Source organism: Coptis chinensis, chromosome 9, assembly GCF_015680905.1.
Source record: "Coptis chinensis isolate HL-2020 chromosome 9, ASM1568090v1, whole genome shotgun sequence".
Taxonomy (NCBI): Eukaryota; Viridiplantae; Streptophyta; class Magnoliopsida; order Ranunculales; family Ranunculaceae; genus Coptis; species Coptis chinensis.
In genome coordinates this window covers 36297519-36320051 of record NC_141464.1, presented here as the reverse complement: position 1 = coordinate 36320051, position 22533 = coordinate 36297519, and the positions used below count along the sequence as shown (strand labels likewise).

At 39.4% G+C, this 22533-nt stretch overlaps 2 protein-coding genes and 1 non-coding gene across 3 annotated transcripts; 2 read left to right on the top strand and 1 right to left on the bottom strand.

Moving 5' to 3' along the window:
• Nucleotides 1-268: 268 nt before the first annotated feature.
• On the top strand, nucleotides 269-387 carry LOC147475782 (5S ribosomal RNA). Its single transcript, XR_015209918.1, has one exon. It is a non-coding gene; the product is annotated as a 5S ribosomal RNA (ribosomal RNA).
• Nucleotides 388-3602: 3215 nt separating this feature from the next.
• Nucleotides 3603-4058, top strand: LOC147475781 (uncharacterized). The gene has a single exon (XM_086585531.1). It carries the CDS (start codon nucleotides 3603-3605, stop codon nucleotides 4056-4058), a length of 456 nt encoding a protein of 151 aa, XP_086441657.1.
• A 3740-nt stretch (nucleotides 4059-7798) lies between these two features.
• LOC147475780 (uncharacterized) lies at nucleotides 7799-8473 on the bottom strand. Its single transcript, XM_086585529.1, has one exon. It carries the CDS (start codon nucleotides 8471-8473, stop codon nucleotides 7799-7801), a length of 675 nt encoding a protein of 224 aa, XP_086441655.1.
• Between the last annotated feature and the right edge of the window lie 14060 nt (nucleotides 8474-22533).

Here is a 22533-nt window from a genome sequence, read left to right as displayed (position 1 = left end):
CTGCCTATCTTGGTACTTATTGCTTGCATACACGATACTTAACAAAAAACTGAATCCAAACTGCAAACTAGTAGCCTTACAGTGCACAAATTGTCCCCCTTCCACCTCCTTTTGAATAGCCAATATACTTGGGTCCCAACAGATCCAAATGCGACCATACTCATCACTTGTATAGTTGTGTTCCAACTCCCATTGAGGACACACTATACTTTTAGTGTTCACCATTTTCTCCATTCGAACTTTTGTTTCTAACAGTCCCATACAACTTGGGTGTGATCATACCAGCACTAATGCACCGGATCCCATCAGAACTCCGTAGTTAAACGTGCTTAGGCGAGAGTAGTACTAGGATGGGTGACCTCCTGGGAAGTCCTCGTGTTGCACCCCTATTTTAGTGTAATGGGGACCAAGGGTTGGGCGAGTGGGTGCGACATAACCTAAGTAACCTTTCTGATCCTGTGCTCAAAAACTTTGCCGCTTTTAGTTAAATTTTTTTTAGACAAAGCTTTCTCATCTTCTCAATCCTATTACCTTTCCTATTTAGGTAAAATCCAACACTGCCTAATAGTGATTGTTCTGGATAGGGCAAGGAAGTAGGATCTTTTTCTCTCTTCTCTTTCACTCTTGTCGACGGGTAAAATCCCTCACTAATCAACAGTGAGTGTTCCGGTCTCTACAAGAAAGTTGCCACCTTTGGTTCATCCTTGCTTTCAGGTAAAATCCACCAATGTGGTACAGTGGGTGTTCTGATTAGCTTTAGGAATTGGTCCTCTCACCTAATAGATCATGTGTACTTCCTCATTCGGGTAAAATCCTTTGCTACTGACAGTATAAGTTCTGGAGAGGAAGGGACAGACATGGACATCTATGAGTTTGAGAACCCCCATAAGGTGACCAACGAAAAGCTTCAACCACCAACGCAATACATCACCATTGAGGCTTGAGCTGAAGATTCAGCTCCTAAAGAATCACAGAGGATTTCATATGCGGCTGTGACAAAGCAACACTAAAAGCCGGTGGAATTTCAGGAGTTGACCACTCCAGAAAAAATGGGAGAAACCCCATTTGTCACAATACCGGATAAGGCTTATGAGGCAGGGTTACTATACTGCAAACACTGCTTGGTGCGACGCATAAACCTTCAAAAAGTCTCGCTTGACAGAGTGCGTATTTTAGCGAACCAAATCTGGCAACCAACAGGCGAGTGGCTTATTACACATATCGGAAAGGGGTTCCTATTCTTAAGATTTTCGAACGCGGATGATCTCGAAGCGAGTTTGGGCAAAGGGTTCTTGGGACTTTGATAAGAACCCTATGCGAATCAGCCAATGGTCCCCAAATTTCAATCCAGACAGCCAAAGACAATCTCATGGTTTGGTCTGGATTCGTTTGCCGGGTTTGGGACAGGAATATTGGGAGCCCGAATCCCTCATGACAATTGCACGTGGAATGGGTTATCCAATCTAAATAGATGAAAAAACACTCAATCGCGAGTATGGGTACTACGCTAACATCTTAGTGGATGTGGACCTGTCAGAGCCTATCCCGGATCAAATCTACGTCAAAGCTAAGAATTTTAACTTCTGGCAAACAGTCGAGGTTGGGAAATTACCAAAAATGTGCACGCATTGTAAAATTGTTGGGCACTTGGTCACGGAGTGCAGGAAGCTTAGAAGGGATATGCAGCACAACAAAGATAAGGATAAGACAAATAAGGATAAAGAGGTGGTGGTGGATGCCACTCCACTCCCGGAACAGGGTGGAGATAACTTTCACAGGCGAAAAGGGAGGAAAAGAAAAACAGGAGAGAGCAGCAAGCAAGGAGAGACTATCTGGAAACCAAAAGCCTCGGTTAGAGGGGTTGATATTCAAAACAGGTTTGATGAGTTAGGTGAAGTGGAGGAGGTTCATGTTATTGAGGATCAGGAGATTTTGGTCCCAGAACAGGTACCAAAACCTCATACAAGTACCGCAACTGTTCTTAGAGGTACGCAGCAGGAGCAAGAAGATTCTGGATATAAGCAACATGCTGAGAATCGAGATACTCAGATTGACCAAGTAGAACCTGGTAAGGAGCAGCAAAAAGACAGAGAACATGAGATAACTCCTACAGAACAAGTTCCGGGGGAAACACTTCTGGTATCGGGAGATGTGGCCTGTGACACTAGGCAGACTCGTGAGGTCTGTGTCTCTAGGCGTGACCTCCAAGAGACGGAGACTCTAGGCAGACTCGAGGGGAGACTCGAGAGGAGGAAGGGATCCATCAAACGGAGAGTGTAGCAGTAGCAGATCTTCTGGCTCTGGGAGATGTGGGCTGGGTTTATGGGCAGAATAACGAGGTCTGGGATTCTAGACAGACTCGAAAGGACTGTGACTGAGGGCAGACTCGAGACGGCTGTGTTTTGAGGCAGACTCGAGAGGAGCAAGGGATCTATCAAACGGAGAGAGTAGCAACAACAGTTCCACCACCTCATATAAGAGAGGAGGAGTTGCTCATATTGCGCAATGGGAACAGCCCGTCTTCAGAGAGAGGAGGATCTACATCTGAGTCTCTATCTCATATCCATATGACTTCAGTGGGACTAAACATAAGCAGACTCTGAGGCGGAGAAAGTGTTGCACCTTCTGGTGCAAAAGCAACAGGTGAGGGAACTCGAGTTTAAGCCTCCTAATCCTACCTCTCCGCAATCATCGAACTGGAGTGATATGATTGAAGAGGATGTGGAGGATCATCTCCAAAGCAACAAAGAAAGATACAAACCACAATGGCATTCTACAGTCTCTCACATTCCTCCACCACCGAGGTCCGGATCAAGATCTCAGGACTAAGGGTCGGGAAGAATAACTCGACTTTCACCATCTAACCGAATAAATTTCCAATATTCTCAATGAGGTGCATATATTGGAATATTAGAGGTATAGCAAACGACAAGTCTCAGAATCGATTGTCCAAGCTTATCAATAAATGGGATCCGGAGATTGTGGGTATTGCAGAACCGATGATTTATCCCACTGATCTCCCCAGGAGTTTTCTACAATCTTTGGGAATGAGTAGTGCTTTCTACTCCAATCCCAGTTCGATCTTAAAAGAACTCCTAACCTTTGGCTCATGTGGAAGGATTCAATTTCAGCTCCCAATATGATTCACTTTTCGGATCAGCATATTACAGTTATGGTTGACAATGTCTTAATCACCATTATGCATGCCCATTGCCTTTACGTGCAAAGAAGACTCCTTTGGTTAGAACTATCAACCATCAACTCTTTTAATTTGCCATGGCTGATTCTGGGAGACTTCAATGCCTACTTAAGTGTCTCGGAAAAGAGAGGGGGGGAATAACCCCACGGCTACCTCCATGAATGACTTTAGAGACTTCATGAATAACAACCAGCTGATGGAAGTTCCCAACTCTGGGTTTCAGCTTACTTGGTGGAATAAGCAAGTCGGAGATTTTAAAATTCTAGGCAAGCTCGATAGAATGCTATGTAATATGAACTGGAATTCCACATTCCCAGGATGGAAATACAAGGTGGTGAGCAGAATTTGCTCGGACCACTCACCTTTAATGGGGGGTAGTATCAGTATCCCGCGACCCAACAACATGCCCTTCAAGTTCTTCAATATGTGGTGCTCCCATCCAAAGTTCAAAGATGTGGTGATGGAATCTTGGCAGGAGCCAATATCAGGACATTCTTTATACATTCTCACTCAGAAACTGAAGCGTCTTAAGGCTGTTTTGAAGAAGTGGAATAAAGAGACTTTTGTTAACATCAGGTTCAAGGTAGAGGAAGAAACCAAGAGGTTGGATCTGATGCATGAGCAGTTCGAGAGTGGGGCTGTTACAGAGGATTTTGTGATGAACATGGTGGACCAAGAAAATCAAGTGGAACTGCTGCTACAGCAAGAACAAGATTTTTGGAAACAGAAGTCAAGAACAAAATGGGACAAGGACAATGATCGAAACACAAAATTCTTTCATGCAATGGCCAACAGAAATAAAAGTAAGTCCCTGATCACAGAAATGAGGAATGAGGAGGGTGTCACCCTTCACACTTAGGAGGAGATCGGCAGGCACATAGTCAATCATTACTCTGCCAAATTCAGGAGAGTGGAGCATACTATGGATTGGGATCTTATACATGCTATGACTCATGACTTGCAAGCTGAGGATAATGATCTCCTCACATCCATTCCAACACCAGAAGAAGTGAAAGCGGATGTTTTTCACCTGAACCCAGACAGCTCCCCAGGTCCTGATGGGTTCTCAGGATATTTTTTCCACCATTGTTGGGATATAGTCGGGTATGATCTTGCAAGGGCCATATGCTATTTCTTCTTAAAATCTAGACTGCCATTTGGTATTAATACCAACTTCATTGTTCTAATCCCAAAGGAGAAAAATGCCAATCAGTTAGGCAGATTTCGGCCGATATGTCTCTTGAACTTCGTCTTCAAGATCATCACAAAGATTCTTGCCACAAGGCTGCATCCAGTAGCAGAACGAATCATCAGTAAGGAACAATATGGCTTCATCCCTAACAAAAACTCACAACAAGCCATTGGCCTAGCATCGAAACTGGTGAATGATTTGCAAACTCTTAGACATGGTGGAAGCATTGGGATAAAACTTGACATCTCTCAAGCCTTTGACACGATGGACTGGGACTTTCTGTGGGCAGTTTGCAGACAAGTGGGGTTCAATGAAAGATGGATCAGGTGGATTCAAGCGCTTTTCCAAAGCAACACAATGTCTATCATGATAAATGGTGGACAACAAGGGAATTTTTCTGCGGGAAGAGGTCTTAAACAAGGAGACCCTCTATCCCCTCTGCTCTTTGCTATAGCGGAAGATTGCCTAAGCCGAAGCATAAGCAGATTGGTCCTGGAGAACAAGATACAACCAATGGTGATAAACTCCAAATACTACAGTCCCTCCCACTTGATGTTTGCAGATGATATCTTTCTTTTCTGCAATGCAAATATGAGATGTCTTAAGCAAGTAGGGCAGATTCTCGAGCGGTATCAAGACACCTCGGGCAGCTCATAAATAAAGAAAAAAAATGCAAGATTTTTCTAAGTCCGATGCAAAGCGAAAGAAGAATTTGATCTGAGGCAACTATGGGAATCAAAGAAGGGAGCTTACCGGAGAATTATCTTGGAGTACCTTTGATCGGGGTAGGGTAACAAAGGGCGACATTGGCATTTGGTTGACAAGATTAGGAAAAGGGCGGGATGGATGGGGGGAACACATGCTCTTTTCAAGGAAGGGTTGTTTTAGCGAGACATGTTTTAAATAGTATCCCAGTCCACAATATGGCGATCTACAGATGGCCACAGTCAGTGATCAAAGAATGTGAGCGAATCATCAGGAATTTCATTTGGAGTGGTAACCCGGCTGAGAGAAAATCTTTTACGGTGTCTTGGGAAAAAACATGCAAACCTTTAGAGGAAGGTGGTCTAGGCATTCGAAGACTTAAAGATATCAACTTATCCATGCTAATGAAACAAGCGTGGGGACTGCTCACAAAGGAGAATGACTGGTCGAAGTTTATGCGAGGAAAGTACACAAATCGATCTGGCGCCTGGACCAATTACAAGACATCGACAGTTTGGGGGGGCATCAGATGGGCACTTAAGGAGATGACCGAACTCCATGGGTGGATAGTGGGGAATGGCTCCTCTATTAATATCTGGCGAGAAAACTAGCTACAGAAGAAACCCATTTGTGACTTCTTCCCAGAAGTAAGTACCGATATCAAGAAATTCCAAGGAAGGCTACAAGAGTTTATTCAGGGTCGCGATTGGGATTTCTCAGGTAACTTTGCACAAGTGCTTCAAGCAATCGGTATCAACCTTCTCTCTCTCCAACACCCTGATGATTCCAAGGCCGATGAAAGAGTATGGTTTCTTGATGGAAAAGGGAAATTTTCGGTAGCAGGAACACATGAAGACATCAGAAAAAAAGCCGCGGGCTAATGGGGATCTGAGAGTTCATATGGAGTGCCAAGATACTACCTAAAATGCAAGGAATTGCATGGAAACTAGTAAGAGGGGCATCGCGGACTGATGATCAGCTGCAAAAGAGGAAGATACAGCTTGCTTTGAGATGTTGTATATGCAAACGAGAAGAAGAAACCATCGAGCACATCCTGTACCACTGCCCTCTAGCAAAACGAGTTTGGGATCAGATGAGGCAAATTTTCAGCATGCAAACAAGTATAGAATCCTTCAATGATATTTTGCAACAAAGCAAGCATCATAGCGCATTGATCTTGGACATGTGGAAAGCTTGCTCGCTGACTTGCATGGTCGGGTTTGTGGAAAAATCGAAACAAGGTGATTTATGAAGAGAAGAAATCCAGGTTTTGGGATATTTGCTTTCTCACCGGAGAGCCATCATCGAGTCTACCTTCGTTCATCGTACTATGAACAATTGCATGACGGACATGAAAGCTCGCGCGATTCAATCTTCCATATAAAGCGAGAGAAGAGCCCCCAAATTATTGAATGCTATTGGCTTCCCCAACCCCGGGGATTCTAAAAGTGAACGCGCGGATGGGAGCTCAAGGGGAAATCCGGTATGGCAAGATGGGGCATAATTCTAAGGGACTACAAAGGAGATTTCTTGGGGGCAGCAGCAGGGGGTTGGGTATTGCAACTAACTACATGGCGTAAACCGTGGCGTTGTTGAAGGTATTCAGAGAGCCTTGAATTGGATTGGGAAATACATTTGGGTTGAATCAGATTCTTCCTCGGTGGTTAAAGCTTTTCAAGAGGACCGCAAGTACATTGGAAAGTTAGAGCTAAATGGAGGCAAATTTGAAGGAGAAAGCCACATGGATTAATGTCACTGCAACATGGCGAGAAACTAACTTAGGAGCAGACAGTTGTTCGAGGCATGGAGCAGCGTTACAAAGGGGGGAAAGTAAATGGTGGGGCACAAGGCCCCTTTTCATGAGAAACCTGGAGAACCAGTTCACTACCTACTTTCGTTTCTCTTATTAATTTTGGGCTGTAATAGGTGGGTACACATATGATGATACTCACACTAGGCAACTTTTACTCTACTTTTTCTTTTTCTTTGTAACTTTCATTTTATTCTTTTAATCAATTACCTTTTAGCAAAAAAAAAAAAAAAACTTATTTTATTCTCTATAGTAAACTTACTCAACTGCTTAGCTTTCATGCAGTCGTTTATTCCCCTAACATTCCAACTACTAACTCTAATCATTGGGATGGATTATCGGCCTTTCTTCTTACCACTCCCTTTGTTCTTCCCCCTTCCTCTCTTCCCTGACTGAGGCTGCGTCTTTTGCTTCTGAGCTCTTGTTTGCACTGCAGACCTTTCCACTTCTTCTGATTCTGGTCTAGGCGTAACCACCTTATCCCCAAACAACTCTGGCTCAGCATCGAAAATATCATCATCTTCCAGGTTTGCCAGTTCCTCAAAAATATTTCTCTCTGCACAGAATAAGTTTGCTTCAGGGTGTAGGCCTCTCGTTTGTTGTATAAGAGTTTGCAAAGCTCCTCGGGCCTGATCCTCAGAAGGATGGTCGCCAAAGCTACTCAATACACATCCTAGGGACACTAAGTTGATATTACTCAGTGCGAGACTCTCGTTCTGGCTCTGATAGGCCTGCTGTCCATTTTCATCCACAGTACATAGGCTCATATCTCCACTATCGTTATTCCCATACACCAAACTTTGATCAGAATTTATAATAGGAACTGCTAGAGTCTATGTTCCTTCCTGCTCAATTTCAGTTACATTACCCTCTTGGCTCAGATTTTCTCCTCTTATCTTTGTTGTTGTTTGAAAGATTGCCATTTCATTTGAAGCGCCCTTTGTCTCCATACCCTAGTCGTTCTACCATTGCATTGATCTGCCGCATGCCCAAACTTGTTGCAATTTGTACAAGACTTCGGTTTCCATGGATATTCCAAAGGTATAACAACCTCCCGGTTCCCAGCCTTCACTGTTATAGCTTCTTTATATTCATAGTTCACAGGGAACTCAATACAAAATCTCGCAAATGATAATCTTTTCCTTTTTGCTGTTGCGTCATCCATAAACATAGGCTTGCCTCCCACTAAGCTCGCAAGGTATGAGAGTCCATCAAACGTCCATATTTCTTTTGGTACATCCAACAGCTTGACAAATATAGGGATTGACGCTGCCTTGTTTTTGTAGTTATCTACCTCGACTGTCCATGACTTAACTACAAACACTCGACCCGCAATAAAGATCGGACCTTCATCTAACACAATTTGGCAATCTTCTGAGCTCGTAAAACTCATATAGAAGAGTTCCTTGTCTGTGGTGATATCAAACGACCCTTTCAATTTCCACTTTTTCTCCAGTATATCCTTTACAATAAAAAAGGACAATCTTTTATCCATAAAATACCCCACCAGATAATCATCCCATTCTTTAATACCTTGTTCTAATAAATCCGATGGGAACTGAGCCATTCCATCCACAAAGATGGGAGAGAACGATTTAAAGGCCACTGTGGACTCTGACGACCCAGACCTACCAAACAATGAGCTCCAAGAGGTGCCACGAGTATCTGCAGTTCCAGCACAGAGACCCGTTTTAAGCAGCAAAAACCCAGATACCTCCTTTGTACCTCTGCGAACTATTTCGGTTGTTGATATATGGCAAACTGCAGGGTATGTATATATACTAGGTATTTGTTAAAGTCTCGAGTATCTGACTATAAATGGCTCATTTTATTCTTCGGTGTACTCCATTCCATTCTTATATTTTGGTAAGTGTACTATTCATGTAACCGGGCCCTCCCTATGGAGTGTGTGGCTGTAAGTACCGGATTTTAAGTCCACGTTTAACGTAATTCACGCTTTCCACTTTCACATGTTTTTTTGGTTTTTGAGTCATGTTTATCTATGAAGTGATTTACGTCTTTATTGCTTATTGTGTTCATAAAAATATCAAAACCATAAAAATAGTAATTTAGGAAGTCTCGGGAATCTGAATTTAAAAGACCCACATTTAAAACAAATTTTCTAAACTCTGTTCTATAAAATTTGTTTGGGGGTGGGGTGTTGGTATTTCCATCCTTGATTGTTAAACTTTCCATTTTTGTTGCTTATGCCATTTAATCGTATTTTGATTCGGGTTGACATTATCTATGAATTTAGATTTCATTTGTTTGCATAACTTATGTCATTCACGCACTTTGATGCATTTTCCACCTTTTTATATGTCAACCATAGTTAGAATAGAATGTTTTATGGATGATTGGATTGAAAATTCTCTCCTAATCATTTTCATATCTCATTCGCAAAAATCGGACTGGTAACGAGTTGAGAATTTCATTTTTAATTTTGCGCGCATAGGGACAAAATGGGTATTTCCAAATTTGTTTGGGCTTGGGCCCAAGGCAACCGTAAAACCCAAGAACGCATCATGTTCTTCTTCCTCCTCACGCCTCCAAGCTCCATTAACGACTAAAACCTAAAAAAAAAAGAAAAGAAAAAACCACCACCGATTTTAACCACCTCAAAACAACCCACCCACACCGAATTTCTCCCCCTCTAGTTCATTCTCTCTCCAACAGTTCGAAAAAAAAAATCAAACATTTTGCCTAAATTAAATGACCATTCAACACCAAAGTTTGATATCTAGTTTCAACACCTCTCCCCCACCTTATTCAAACCCACATTTCGAATTCCAATACTCAATGGCCCAAAAACGCAAAATCCTTCCGAAACAAGTTTTCAAAATGGAACAGTTTGCGCCGGTTTTACGATAACGAGATGAAACGTAGGGATTGGCAATGGTTGTGGTATACGGAGGATGATTTTTACCATGAGGATTTGATTTAAATTTTTATAAGAAGCGAGAAATCGAGGGGAGGAAGATTTTAGTGAAGTCGAATGGTGCGAGGAGAGAAGTGCATGCTTCGGAGATGACTCATAATCTGGGCATTATGCCAAAACACCAACTTGTAGGCACCGTGCAGGAATCCCAGTATGGGGGGGGGAGAGGCGTTGATGAAAGACACTGTTTTGGAGGGATTGCAATAATGCGAAATCGCGACAAGCGTCCGACGATCGATCTCTCGAGGACCAACCAATTGGCTGTAGCTCAGTGGGCTGGTAAGAATGTGATTGGGAAGGAGAAGTTCAGTGACATCGGTCTGAACTATCTGCACGTACTCTGGGTATTATAGGAATAGAGGTATGATTTTTGTATCATCGACTTCGTGTTAAATATGATTAGAGGAGTTGGAGTAAGTACAACACCCTTTCCTGCTTTAATTACGAAGATAATGTTGTCTTTGAGTAAGAAACCAATAACTGAGCAGACTTTGTTGAAGTTGCATGCAAATGTAATTACTTATACGGACTGTATTCAGAAGATTTAGAGGTTGCCTGGAGAAAGGGTTGTGGAAGAGGGTGATTCGGATGGTGAGGAGGAGGACACGACATGTTTTGCTGCTAATGCCTTGGAGAATTGTAATTCTGATATGGAACGCATGTCAGTGCTGCATCGTGGTTTGCGTTCCCTGAACCATATTTGTGAAGACTTGCAAAATAGGCAGGTTGCCATTCATGATGAAAATGTGAACCTGCAGAAGACTGTGGAGACGAATGCCTAGCGCTAGGATGAGCGTTGGGAAAAGATGAGGGCATTTATGGAGGCACAGCACTGGTTCCGAGTGGAAATTCTAGAACGTATGCCACCGTGGGGGGTTCTTCCTCAGAGGAGTCTGTGAGGCATGAGAGTTGTCGTCGAAGGACGAATGACATGGGCCCATCTTCGTCTCAGGGCCCATTTTCATCTCGTGGCTAGTGGTTTAGGAAATTTGTTGTTTTGATGTTGTTTTTATTGTTTTTAGTAGATTGGATATTGAGTTGTTAAATTTAGTAGTTAAATTTGAATTCTGTAGTTAATTGTTATTTGAATTTCTATTTGAATTTAATTTGGTTTTTGTTTAAGCATGCGATGATTTTTGCGTAAATCCCACCTTCTAGAATTGTTTGGGTGTGGTAATATTATTTTTAGCATTGCTTTTATCTTATCCACCATTTTAGACATTAATTTGCAAGCTGTGGAAATACGAAAGTGTTTAAAAATGTTGCCGATATTGGTGTGGCTAAGATTAGATATTGTTGTTGAATGGAATTTCAATGAATAGAATTAGAAAGTTGCTATTTTGAATTTAACCAAAGAGCTATTGGTTTATATTCGGAATATGCACCTAACTTTTCCATTTTAGTTTTAGAATATTGTGTTTCCGGCAATTGCCTTAAATTTTTTTGGCAACTTGTTGATATTCGTTTTAGAAACTAAAACCCTATATATACTTGATTCACTATACACTCACAACCCACACCTCTCACCTTGCACTCTCACCTTGAACCTCAAATTTTTTTTCTTTTGTTTTTCACTTTATCTTGCTTAGAGTACACAGAGCACGCCCTGCACCCTACACACACCATTCCTGAGCGCACCCTGCACTGTCTTTTCTGGAACTCGAGCAATACCAGAGTGCACCCTACGCCCTATCAAGGCCAATTTAGAGCGCACCCCTCGCTGTCTTCTCTGGACCTCGAGAAAGACCAGAGCACACCCTACGCCCTACCAAGGCCAATTCGGAGCGCACCCTGCACCTTGACCTTCGTAGCCACTTAAATTTATGATTTTTGGTGAGTTGTTCCAAGGTTGTTTGCAGCAGTTCTAGATTGTTTATTGTGATGACATCTCCTACAATCATACCAGAGCAGTCTTTCGAAGACTTGTTAGGAAGCGAGACCTATGGAGGATGGTTCTGCGACAGGATCGTGCAGTTAGGATGGCGACATCTACTGGTAAGTCCTGACGACTCGTATTCACCTCAACCAACTGCATATTTCTATAATAATGCTAAATTCTTTTGTCAACCTGATGGAGAACAAAAATTCTCTGTCGTAGTGAATAACACGACAATGGAATTTAGTAAGAATTTGGTAGCGTTGGTTGTGGGAATGCCTTTGCTTGATCCTACAAACACGTGGGGATATATGACTAATAATGCCTACCTTTATAACTATGTGTATTTTGATAAGTATTATAGGGGAGGGGTGACCATGCCTCTTTTTGTGTGTAGATGAGATGTGGGATAAGGATAGATGATGGTCGTTGAACAAAATAGAAGCGTATCAAAACCTAATTATTCCTCAATAAGTAAAGGATGAGTAGGGTATCGTTCCACTTTTAAGTGTATGTTTATATGAAGGACAGGACTGGAAAGGGGGTTTGAGGGATTAAAAACTATTATTATATATTTTAGATTCTAATGCTAAACTAAACTAAACTATTGAGAATTTATAAGAAAGAGAATTCAAGATATTAGAATCTACCAATACTTTTGATTTAATGACCTTTTGCTTCATGGTTGTTCTCACAAGTAGACTACAATTAGGCAATCGAGCGAGTGCTGATGCCCTCTTGGATGAAACATCGTTAACGAATAACTCTACTTAAGGTTGTTCCTATGTTCATGTTACTAGTATCTTCTTTCCTTTTATGTGAGTTTGGGCAGCTATTCAATGAATCACCATCTAAGGCAAACACAAGGAATACTTCCACTACACCAAAAATGGCCAAAAACGACGGTTAAATCCGTCCTAAATCGAGATTTACGACGGAAAATAGTGTCCCAGACTCCGTCGCGAATAGCCTTGTCGTTAATATTAACGACGGAAATAAGTGTGGTAAGTTGAATTAGAACTGCGACGGACTTGAGACAGCTTTTATGCCGCCGTTAAATATAAGACTCTCAAAACCGTCGTGATATTTGTTTTCCAATGCAACTACGTGTTTTCAAAAACTGAACTCTACCAACCGTCAATAAATTTGTGTCCTTAGTTTAGGACATGCAACCGCACAAGTTTAAGGTAATTTTTTTAATATATATATATTTTTTTGTAGAATCTATTTTTCCAGGCGCCCCCCCCCAACCTGATTTAAGATTTCTTAGATGATAAAATCAATTAGTCAAACAACATACTAAAACAAACACATTTCAAAAATTGATATATACATTGATAATTTCCAATTTACAATATTTTCAAGCTTATGATTGCCAACAACTAGGCTTTCAAAGTATACAAAGAAGAAAAAGAACATAATGAAAAAACAATTTGAAATTCCTATCTTCATCACCTTTGCACGCACATTTTGTTATTTCGTGTGAATCACCAAAGCGACACCACCACCATGTTTTAGGGGCACCAAGAAACAAGCAAAGACTGTGCACCAAGAGGAAAGCAAAGCAGGCACCAGCAGCGACACCACCACCAAGAAGCTAAAGAACATTCCAAAGAAAAGAAGAAAGAAATGGACAAAGAAAGGGCACAAGCAAAGCAGTGTGTACCCAAAGACACACTCCACCCCAAAGCAAAGAAGACTCCAAAGACACAAAGACACCAAAGACCACACTCACCACACTAGCACTTGCACACACTCACACACTACCACCCACGTACACACACTCACACGCTACCACCACTAGCCAAAGACACACTCGGACCACATGCAAAGACCACCACCACACTCGACCGTATCAAAGAACACACCGACCATAAGCGGTTGAGCACCAAGATCGGTGTGGCTATAAACACACATGTAATCCTACAAAAGTGTTTTTATTAGCTTTCCCTTACAATAGAGGACAAGGAAATGTTTCCTAGAAACAACATCTATAGCAATCATGTATTTCTAACACATGAACTCAATAGTCACCAAAATGGTAGCTAGCTTAGTTGGTAAAGTAAACGGGCCTAAAGCATCCACCATTTAAAGACCTAGAGATACTCACCAAAGCAAAATTACACGGTTAAATATCAAATCGAAAGAAACAAAAAATTAAGAATCCTGAATGCTATATAACAAAGCCTCAAAATAGCAAGAGTCATCGCTTGCTATTTTGTTTAAGAGTTGAAAAATAAATTCCCATTAGGAAAGAGTCAAATTTGTTATAACTTCCATCAGACGCTTTAAGAGTCCGAAAAATAAATTCCCATTAGGAAAGAGTCAAATTTGTTTCGCACCAACAAAATAGAGTAGATGACTTAACTAAAGTATATAACGGGAAAAAGGTATTTAGAGAACATCAATACTCACATTCTCTAACTCAGTCCGTATTTCAAAGGGTCAACATACGGGCTAAAAGACAGCAAGAGTTATTACAAGCAAGACAAACACAAGCCAATTGAAAACTCAGAAAACACCATGCAGATCGCTTCACTATCTATAGCTCGTAGACTCAAACAAGAATTTCTTTTCGCTGATTTTTTCTTGGGTTTAGTGTCCTTACTCACACATTTCTCATCCACCACCTACATAATGAAAAAAATATCAAATATGGAAGTTAAAATAAAAAGTTATTTCCTATAGTAATGATGCACATCATCATCCAAGATATCCCTACGGTAAAATAGTGAATAGAATTAATGATAGAATAATGTGGATCCTTTTAGAGCCAACTGGTTTTCTAAAACAAAATCTATCCAAAATACAAACAAATATAGGAGTGGGGAAAGAAAAACGAAGATCTAGTCCCAAGAATTTGGTTTGATGATCGCCTACCGCCTCAAGCTTGTTTGCCAATCTAATGAAAAATGCTTATTCCTTTAGTGATATCTCCGTGAATTAAACTTTAAACGAAGATGTACTAACACACAATTACAATAAGTTTTTGGCTGATCATATCATTCATTTCAACAACCTTCCCAGAGACTCACATATGGATAAACATGTGTTCACTTGTTTATTAAATATGGAATTTACTCAGTCTACTTCATTCAGGCAATTCGACTATGACATGACAATGTACACGAGATTAGTTCAATAGTACATGTACCTGCGATTCCATATCGACATTTAAACAACGCCTTAGAGGTATGAGAATACCTTTTGATAGTGTTCAAGGATGCTTTCCATGTTTGTTGCAAGACCAAACAAACGTTGAAATTCATCAAGATAATCGGTGACCATTTCGTAACCATAATTTATGAATAGTGCTTTGGTACATTCTTTTTGCAAAACTCTACAAAATTTTTTTATGGACAACTATATTTACATTTGGCAATCGCTTTAGTACAGCGGTTACATTCCAGGCAATTCTTGGGCAACTATATAGGTTATAAGCAATAAAAATTACCAAGACAAGTACATTGTTCTAATTCATTTCTATTTGTTCCATAAATAGAAATATATTATTTCATGGTTCAAGACAAATTATTTTAGTTCCTTTGTTAAGTTCAGATTACCCAAACCAAAGCAAAGATCAAAGAAAACTTAAACAAACAAAAAAAGGAAAGCAAGAACACACCATATAACTGCAAGTAACTTCCAATCCCTCGCTTAGCCGCAGAACAACATATTGTTTGTCGACGAGACAACACATCGAATCCAACACCAACACCAAGCAAAAGCCACCAACATACAAAGTACTAATGAAATGAAATTCCCCGTGTGAAACTAAGTAACACGGATCAGCATGTAAGTAAAAGATTCTAGAGATATACAACCAAACACACATGGTAGTTGAAGTATGAATATAGAAGTAGCACAATTCAACAATCTAGACATGGATTAGTCATTATTCCATCTTTTAAACACTAGCAAGAGCCACATATATCTTAATCATCCCCATGCTTGTAAAGTTAATTATACATACTTTCCAAGATGCACACAAATATCAAACCGTTCACCCCTAAATGGAATGAAATGAGAATTATTAAAAAGAGACCTTGAGAAATCCAACACAAATCGCGATAATTTCATCAATTGAATCACATCCTATTACTCAATAAGTATTTGAATTCTTAAAACTTGTAACATACCAAAACACAAAATGAGGGTTTAGCTAACCTTTGGAATTTTCTGATCCAAATGAGTGTAAACCCAAAGTACCCAACACATTCAAGGATTTTTAGGTCAGCTCCAACACTAAAATCAATTTCTCAACCCCGGTCTACCAATTTTTGAACCCTAACCCACAAACAAACAAAAATTTAAAAAGAAAAATCAATCCAAATGCTATTAACTAGTAAATAGATATTCTCCAATCCAAAAGGAAAGAAAAAATTGTACCCCTTATAGGAAGGAGATGAAGTACAATCGATCCAAGAGAGGAAGAGATAAGGAGGAAGACTAAGGTCGGTGTTACGGTGGTGTGGATTGAATACTTTAAATCGATGGATAAATCATTGATGGGTCAAGAAATTTCAGAAATTTTTTTAGCAAGACAAGGGTTTTCGGAGGTCGGACGAAGAAGGCAAAAAATTTAGTTTTGAGGCAACTAGGGTTCAAGTGGCGTACGGCTTCAAAGAAAATTAGATACACTTTTGCCCGCCCCTCGATTAAGGACAAAAGAAGTTGTCGTCTATTTTTGGGCTAAGGTCTCTGACGGGTTCCTCATGTTTGGGACTCAAAAGCCCGTCTTTAAATTTAAGACAAGAATACTTGTCTTAGTAGGTATTCCGTGTAGTGTTCCCTTACTTTAAAACACTACACAACTAGAAGAAAAATAGAGAATAATAGTATAATATTCAATTACAATAAATAAAACCCTATTCGATTGCAATAAATAAAAGCATGTCACTAGCAAATACTCAATTGCAATAAATAAAACTCTAAACTAGCATGATATTCGATTGCAATAAATAAAAACCTTAATCTATACTTCTATCCCCTGGTCTGGGCAATAGAACTAATAACTAAAAACATAAAGAACTAACCTGATTGAAGAACACCATGAACCAGAAGAATCATTAAACCTTAAGCACCGGCTTCATCTTCTCCCTTGAAGGAGAAAATTAGCCTTCCATAAAGAAGGAAGAACACGAAGAACGAGAAGAAGAAGAGTCGAAGAACATAGGACTAGAAAGACTAATTTATTAAGACTCAGCTAGTTAAAACCGATATTTTATTATTAATCTCTCTCTGCCTCAAGTTCTGGAGACAAGAGTATAAGTGAATTGGCCAATTACATGATGCACTTAGGTCCTGTATTTATAGAGATTACAATGAGCTCTAGAAGCATTCCAAACCACCATTTGTTTCCTAATACAAATAGACTTATTTCATAGTCCAACTTCGTCTCCAAAACTGAGAAGGAATTGGCTACAGTGTCGTTTCATACGTCTGGACTCATGATCCATGCATCTCAAACTCGAGCAATGCGTCTGGACTCATGATCCATGCGTCCCAGATGTGAGCATTGAGTCTGGACTCACGATCCATGAGTCTCAGACGCGGAAGTCTATTTTGTTTCTTCTGCTCTATCCTTCTATCCTCTTTTACGGGCTTTGGTCCAAGCAACGAATCATTTGGCCTTGGGCTTCCAAATAGGCTTTAAAATAGGTCCAAGTCGCATCTTTAATAGCTTCAATTCCTTGGCCTTTTCCATGATTGTCCACGAGCTTCCCATGTGATCTTTAATGCTCCAAATTGCTCCGTTTTACCCCTTTTTCTCTAATATTCCACAAAACTCTCTCTTTCACCTGTAGAATCATAAAACATAACTTACAAACACTATTAGTCCACTAAGATGGCTAAACAAGAGGCATAATCGAAGGTTAAATTGCACTTTTTGAGAACTTATCAAGGGGTGTTTCGTGTAATGGACCAAGGGAAATATAACATAGCCCTTGGTAGCCTGTCCCTGAACGTAGGCACTACCATGTCATTTATCCTAATGAATATTTTAGGGGAGTGACAGTTTACTTCTGCACATAGTACAGCTGGTGATGTTTTCCTTGCTTTAGCTGAGGGACGTTTCCTATACGACATTCCCAGAGTTTTAGTGGCTAGTCTAGCGAGAGCCCATAGCATGAGACATAAGTATCTTCTTATGCCTATTTTGGTTTTCGGCATCATGCGCGCTTGTTTACCTGAATTCTATACTAGCTACACGGATTGGGTTGGGCTTAAAATCATGAGACCCACCAATTGCGTTGTTCGTTCATTTCGAGTTATGACTTGGCTGGGATGGCAGGTGCAACCTCATTTGGTTGCTCCTTACATCCCATCAGACCAAGTAACGCTTGACAGGTTAGCACGAGTTGATGATACACAGAGACAGGCTTGGCAAGTTATCATAGCGTGGCAGGACGCAAAAGAACCTCACTTCTATGTAGAGGAGGATGATGACGCTTAAATGTTGGATAAGAGGTAAGTTTTTATTTTTGTTCGTGTCTGCTTACGTCCCAAGTAATTTACTTCTTGTAACCCCATAACGGGTGGAACTCATATAGAGTTGTGTCTATTTTTATTTATCTATATTAGTATGCTTTAACTTTGTTTTGCAGATGTTCTAAAATTTCATGCATTTCCATGGTATTTTTCTACCCTTTTTATTTCAATACTTTGAGAACAAAGTATGATTTTTTGTTTGGGGGTGGCATATAAACATGCATAATTTAAGGCATCTGTTAGGATATAGATATGTATAATATGCACTTGTTTTCTAGTAAAAAAATCAAAAAATCAAAAATATAAATAAAAAATTTATGCAATACACTTAGGAATATTGGTATTGTTTTCTTTCTGTACTCTTAATAATTTAGAAGTTTCACGTTAGCTTTGCATTAGAATAATTTTTAAAAACTTAGGTTAATATGTAGGTAATAATCTTTGCATCTTTATATAAACATATTGCATGAGTATCTATGTTGCATTGTTAGTAAGTTTCTAAAATCTAGGTTAGAGTACTTATTCTACAAATCCTGTGAGAATATAGCCTAAAACCTTATATGAGTGAAATATTTGAGAAATGACACAAGGGAGAAGTAAATTCCGGATAGAGAAATCATACGTCCACTTGCTTGATCACTATACCATTTCCTAAGCGAGAATTTAGGCCCTATTTGGATCGATATAGTGATAAACGCAAATTTGAATAATTTACCGACGAAATGAACGATAAAACTCAAAACGCAAGTGAAACTAAACTTAATTACGCGTTGCTATCAAATATTTCTATACTCTCAATTCTATCGAAATAGAGTGGAGTAAAAAGTTCGTTCCACTCTTAGTTCTTTAGCATTCAAGTTTCCTAGATTGACTAATCTATTCAAAGTCTAATGAGAGCAATGGGGGAAATTATACTATGATGTGAATTAAAACTAGACGTAATATAAAGATTATAACTTTATTAAATTTAACTAAACAATAATTGAATTCTAAATTAATAACTAAGAATTGAATAACAACAACTGAAATTAGATCTAACAATTTTAAATGATAAAATCGAAATGAACAAGAAATAACTATTTTATTTATCTAATCAATGAAGAACTATGATTCAAAGAATTAATCTAAAACAATGTATGAAACTAATTAATTTAACTAATTTAATTCAAAAACTAGATCTACAAGCTATTTTAATGGCTACTTCCTATTCTAGATTCTCTAACTATCCCTTTCTTAAGAGCTAAGTCTTCTTTTATGTAAAGGAGGAGACCAGATCCACAATTTCGTGCATGGGCTGAGGAGCCATGTTTTGGGCCGGAAAATCGAGCCCAAAGCCCAATTATTTCAGTCCACAGAGCCCGTTTCAGCTGGCTTTGACTTCAGCAGACTTTTCGTCCACTTCTGCTCGTCTGATTGGGTCAAGGCTTAGACCATTGGAAAGCTCTTTCTGAGCCGGTCGTTTTGACATAAGGTAGGCCTAAATCCGAGGCTTAAGTCCAAAGATATGGTCTTCGGAAGTTCTGCTAACTTGTGCACTGTTTCTGCCCGTGTTGACTTTTCAGCTTTTGACCGGGATTCATAAAGGCTTTGTCTCCTTGAATCTTGGCCTTTATCACAGAACTTCTTAGCAACCAACCCTTTGCTCCTTTATATCGCAAAAGTGGCACATTTCTGCACATAATTGAGTTCCATGCCTGAAATACATAAAAACACGTAATTAGCATTAACTCTTATTTATTACTCGTCATAATTGGTCTAAAAGTAGTATTATTAAGGGGTTAAAACTACAGTTTTGGGCTCTTATCAAACCACCCCCAAACAACATTTTGTTTGTCCTCAAGCAAATATGAGAAATTAGCATAAGTGACCAAAAATGGAGTTTTAACTAATCTCATTTCGCCGAGTGCGATTGCATTGACCATATGCAACAAGGCCTTAAACCACGAGGAATTCCCTAGTGGACGAGTTATAGCCTCGTGAGAGTTTTCCAGTGAAGGTACTCACAAACTTCATCTATACTACAACGACTCAGAAATAAAACTATTGTTTCCTTATCTATGTCTCAATTATCTATACATCTCACTAGCAATGAATACAGAATAATCAAGTCAAAACCTAAGCTAATATATACATAATAATCTATCATCTACGAATAAATATATTTACAATGAGTAATACTATGAGATGAACTAGCAGGTCCGTTTCTGAAAACTCGGAATAGCGTCCTTAAGTAGGTCCTCACATAAATGTCAAGACAAAAACCACTTTGATTTTTCCACTCAAGTTTCGCTACTCCAGTGTGTAGTGGGCACACTTTACCTTACAAACTCAATGACACACAAGGAAGCCGGAGTCAATCAAACACATCTGCCACTTACTATCACACTATCCTATTCCTAATTGAGCTAGAGGTCTTTATTAGGTGTTGCGGGGATTAGGAGATGGTTTAAGAAGGAAGAAAATGGATATTCAAAGAGAACAAGTCTGAGATAATAGAGTCTTCATATTATGTAACTAGAGAAAACCTTATTCTTTACTTTTGCTTCTACACTTTGTTTTCATCCTTAGCCATATTTTTTTTTCTTTGGCTTTTGACTCCTTGATTATATTTTTGGAGTTCTAACTCTTTATTTTTATTTTTTTTATTTGGATGGAAACTTACTTTTCTTTTTCAAGGCTTAATTAACGAAGTTCTTGATTTCAAAGGTTATTCTCTTTTCTATTCTTCATCTCTATTCTCAAACTTATTCAAAGAATTGGGTAGGTTGATTTTTTATTTTGTTTTGTTTTGTAACAGGATAAAAGATTTGTGGTTTATGAAAGGCTAAATAAAGGCTCAGAGGGGCGACTAGCGGAAAATAATTCATAGGTTGGAATTTCTGGCTATATCGATCCAAAGAGGGCCTAAATTCTCGCTTAGGATATGGTATAGTGATCTAGCAAGTGGACGTGTGATTTCTCTATCCGGATTTACTTCTCCCTTGTGTCATTTCTCAAATGTATCACTCATATAAGGCTTTAGGCTATATTCTCACAGATTTTTGTAGAATATGTACTCTAGCCTAGATTTGAGAACTTATCGCCAACAATCATAGATACTCATGTAACATATTTATAGATATATGCAAGGATTATTATCTATATATTAGCCTAAGTTTTAAAAAAACTATTCTAATGCAAAAGCTATGTGAGACTTCTAGATTATTGAGAGCATAGAGAAAGAAAACAATACCAATATTCCTAAGTGTGTATAGCATTATTTTTTATTTATTTATTTTTAAAAATTTGAATTTTTTAGCTAGAAAACAAGTGCATATTATACATATCTATATCCTAACAGATGCCTTAATTACACGTGTTTCTATGCCCCCCCCAAACAAACAAGCATGCTTTGTCCTCAAAGTATTTTAAATAAAGAGGGTAGGAAAATACCATTGAAACACGTGAAATTCCAAAATATCTGCAAAACCAGGTTATAACATACTAATATAGAAAAGAAATCTGACGCAACTCTATAAGAGTTCCACCCATTATGGGGTTAAAAAGAAAAAAATGCTTGGGACATAAGCAGACACTAACTAAACTAACACTTACCTGTACTCCCGTTTAAATATTTTCCTCCTCATTTCCCTCTTCATCCTTAATAAAGAAATGAAGTTCCTTCGCAACCTGCCATGCCATGGTAATTTGCCAGGTTTCACGCCACTTATCGTCAACTATAGCTAACCTGTCAAGCGCCACTTGGTCGGATGGGGTGTAAGGCGCAACCTGATGAGGTTGTATCCTCCACCCTTGCCAAGTCATTGCATGGAATGATCGAATAATATAATTGGTGGGTCTCACAATGTCGACCCCAACCTAATCCGTGAAACGGGCACAAAAAACAGGGAAGAAACATGATAAGAGCCCAAAACTATAGTTTTAACCCCTTAATAATCATACTGTTAGACCAATTATGTGAATAATAAGTAAGAGTTAACACTGATTACGCGTTTTTATGCATTTCAGGCTTCAAAGTCTATTATGTGCGTAAATGTGCCACTTTAGCGAGATAAAGGAGCAAAAGTCGTGAGAACTTCCGAATGCCATATCTTTGGACTCAGACCTCGGATTGAGGCCTACCTTATGTCAAAACGACCGGCTCGGAAAGAGCTTTGCAATGGTCCAAGCCTTGACCCAATCAGAGGAGCAGAAGTGGACGAAAAGTCTGTGGAAGTCAACTGCAGCTGAAGAGGCCTTTTGATTCGAAGAATTGGGTTTTGGGCCTGATTCTCTGGCCCAAAACATGGCTCCAAGCCCATGCACGATTTTTGGATCTGAA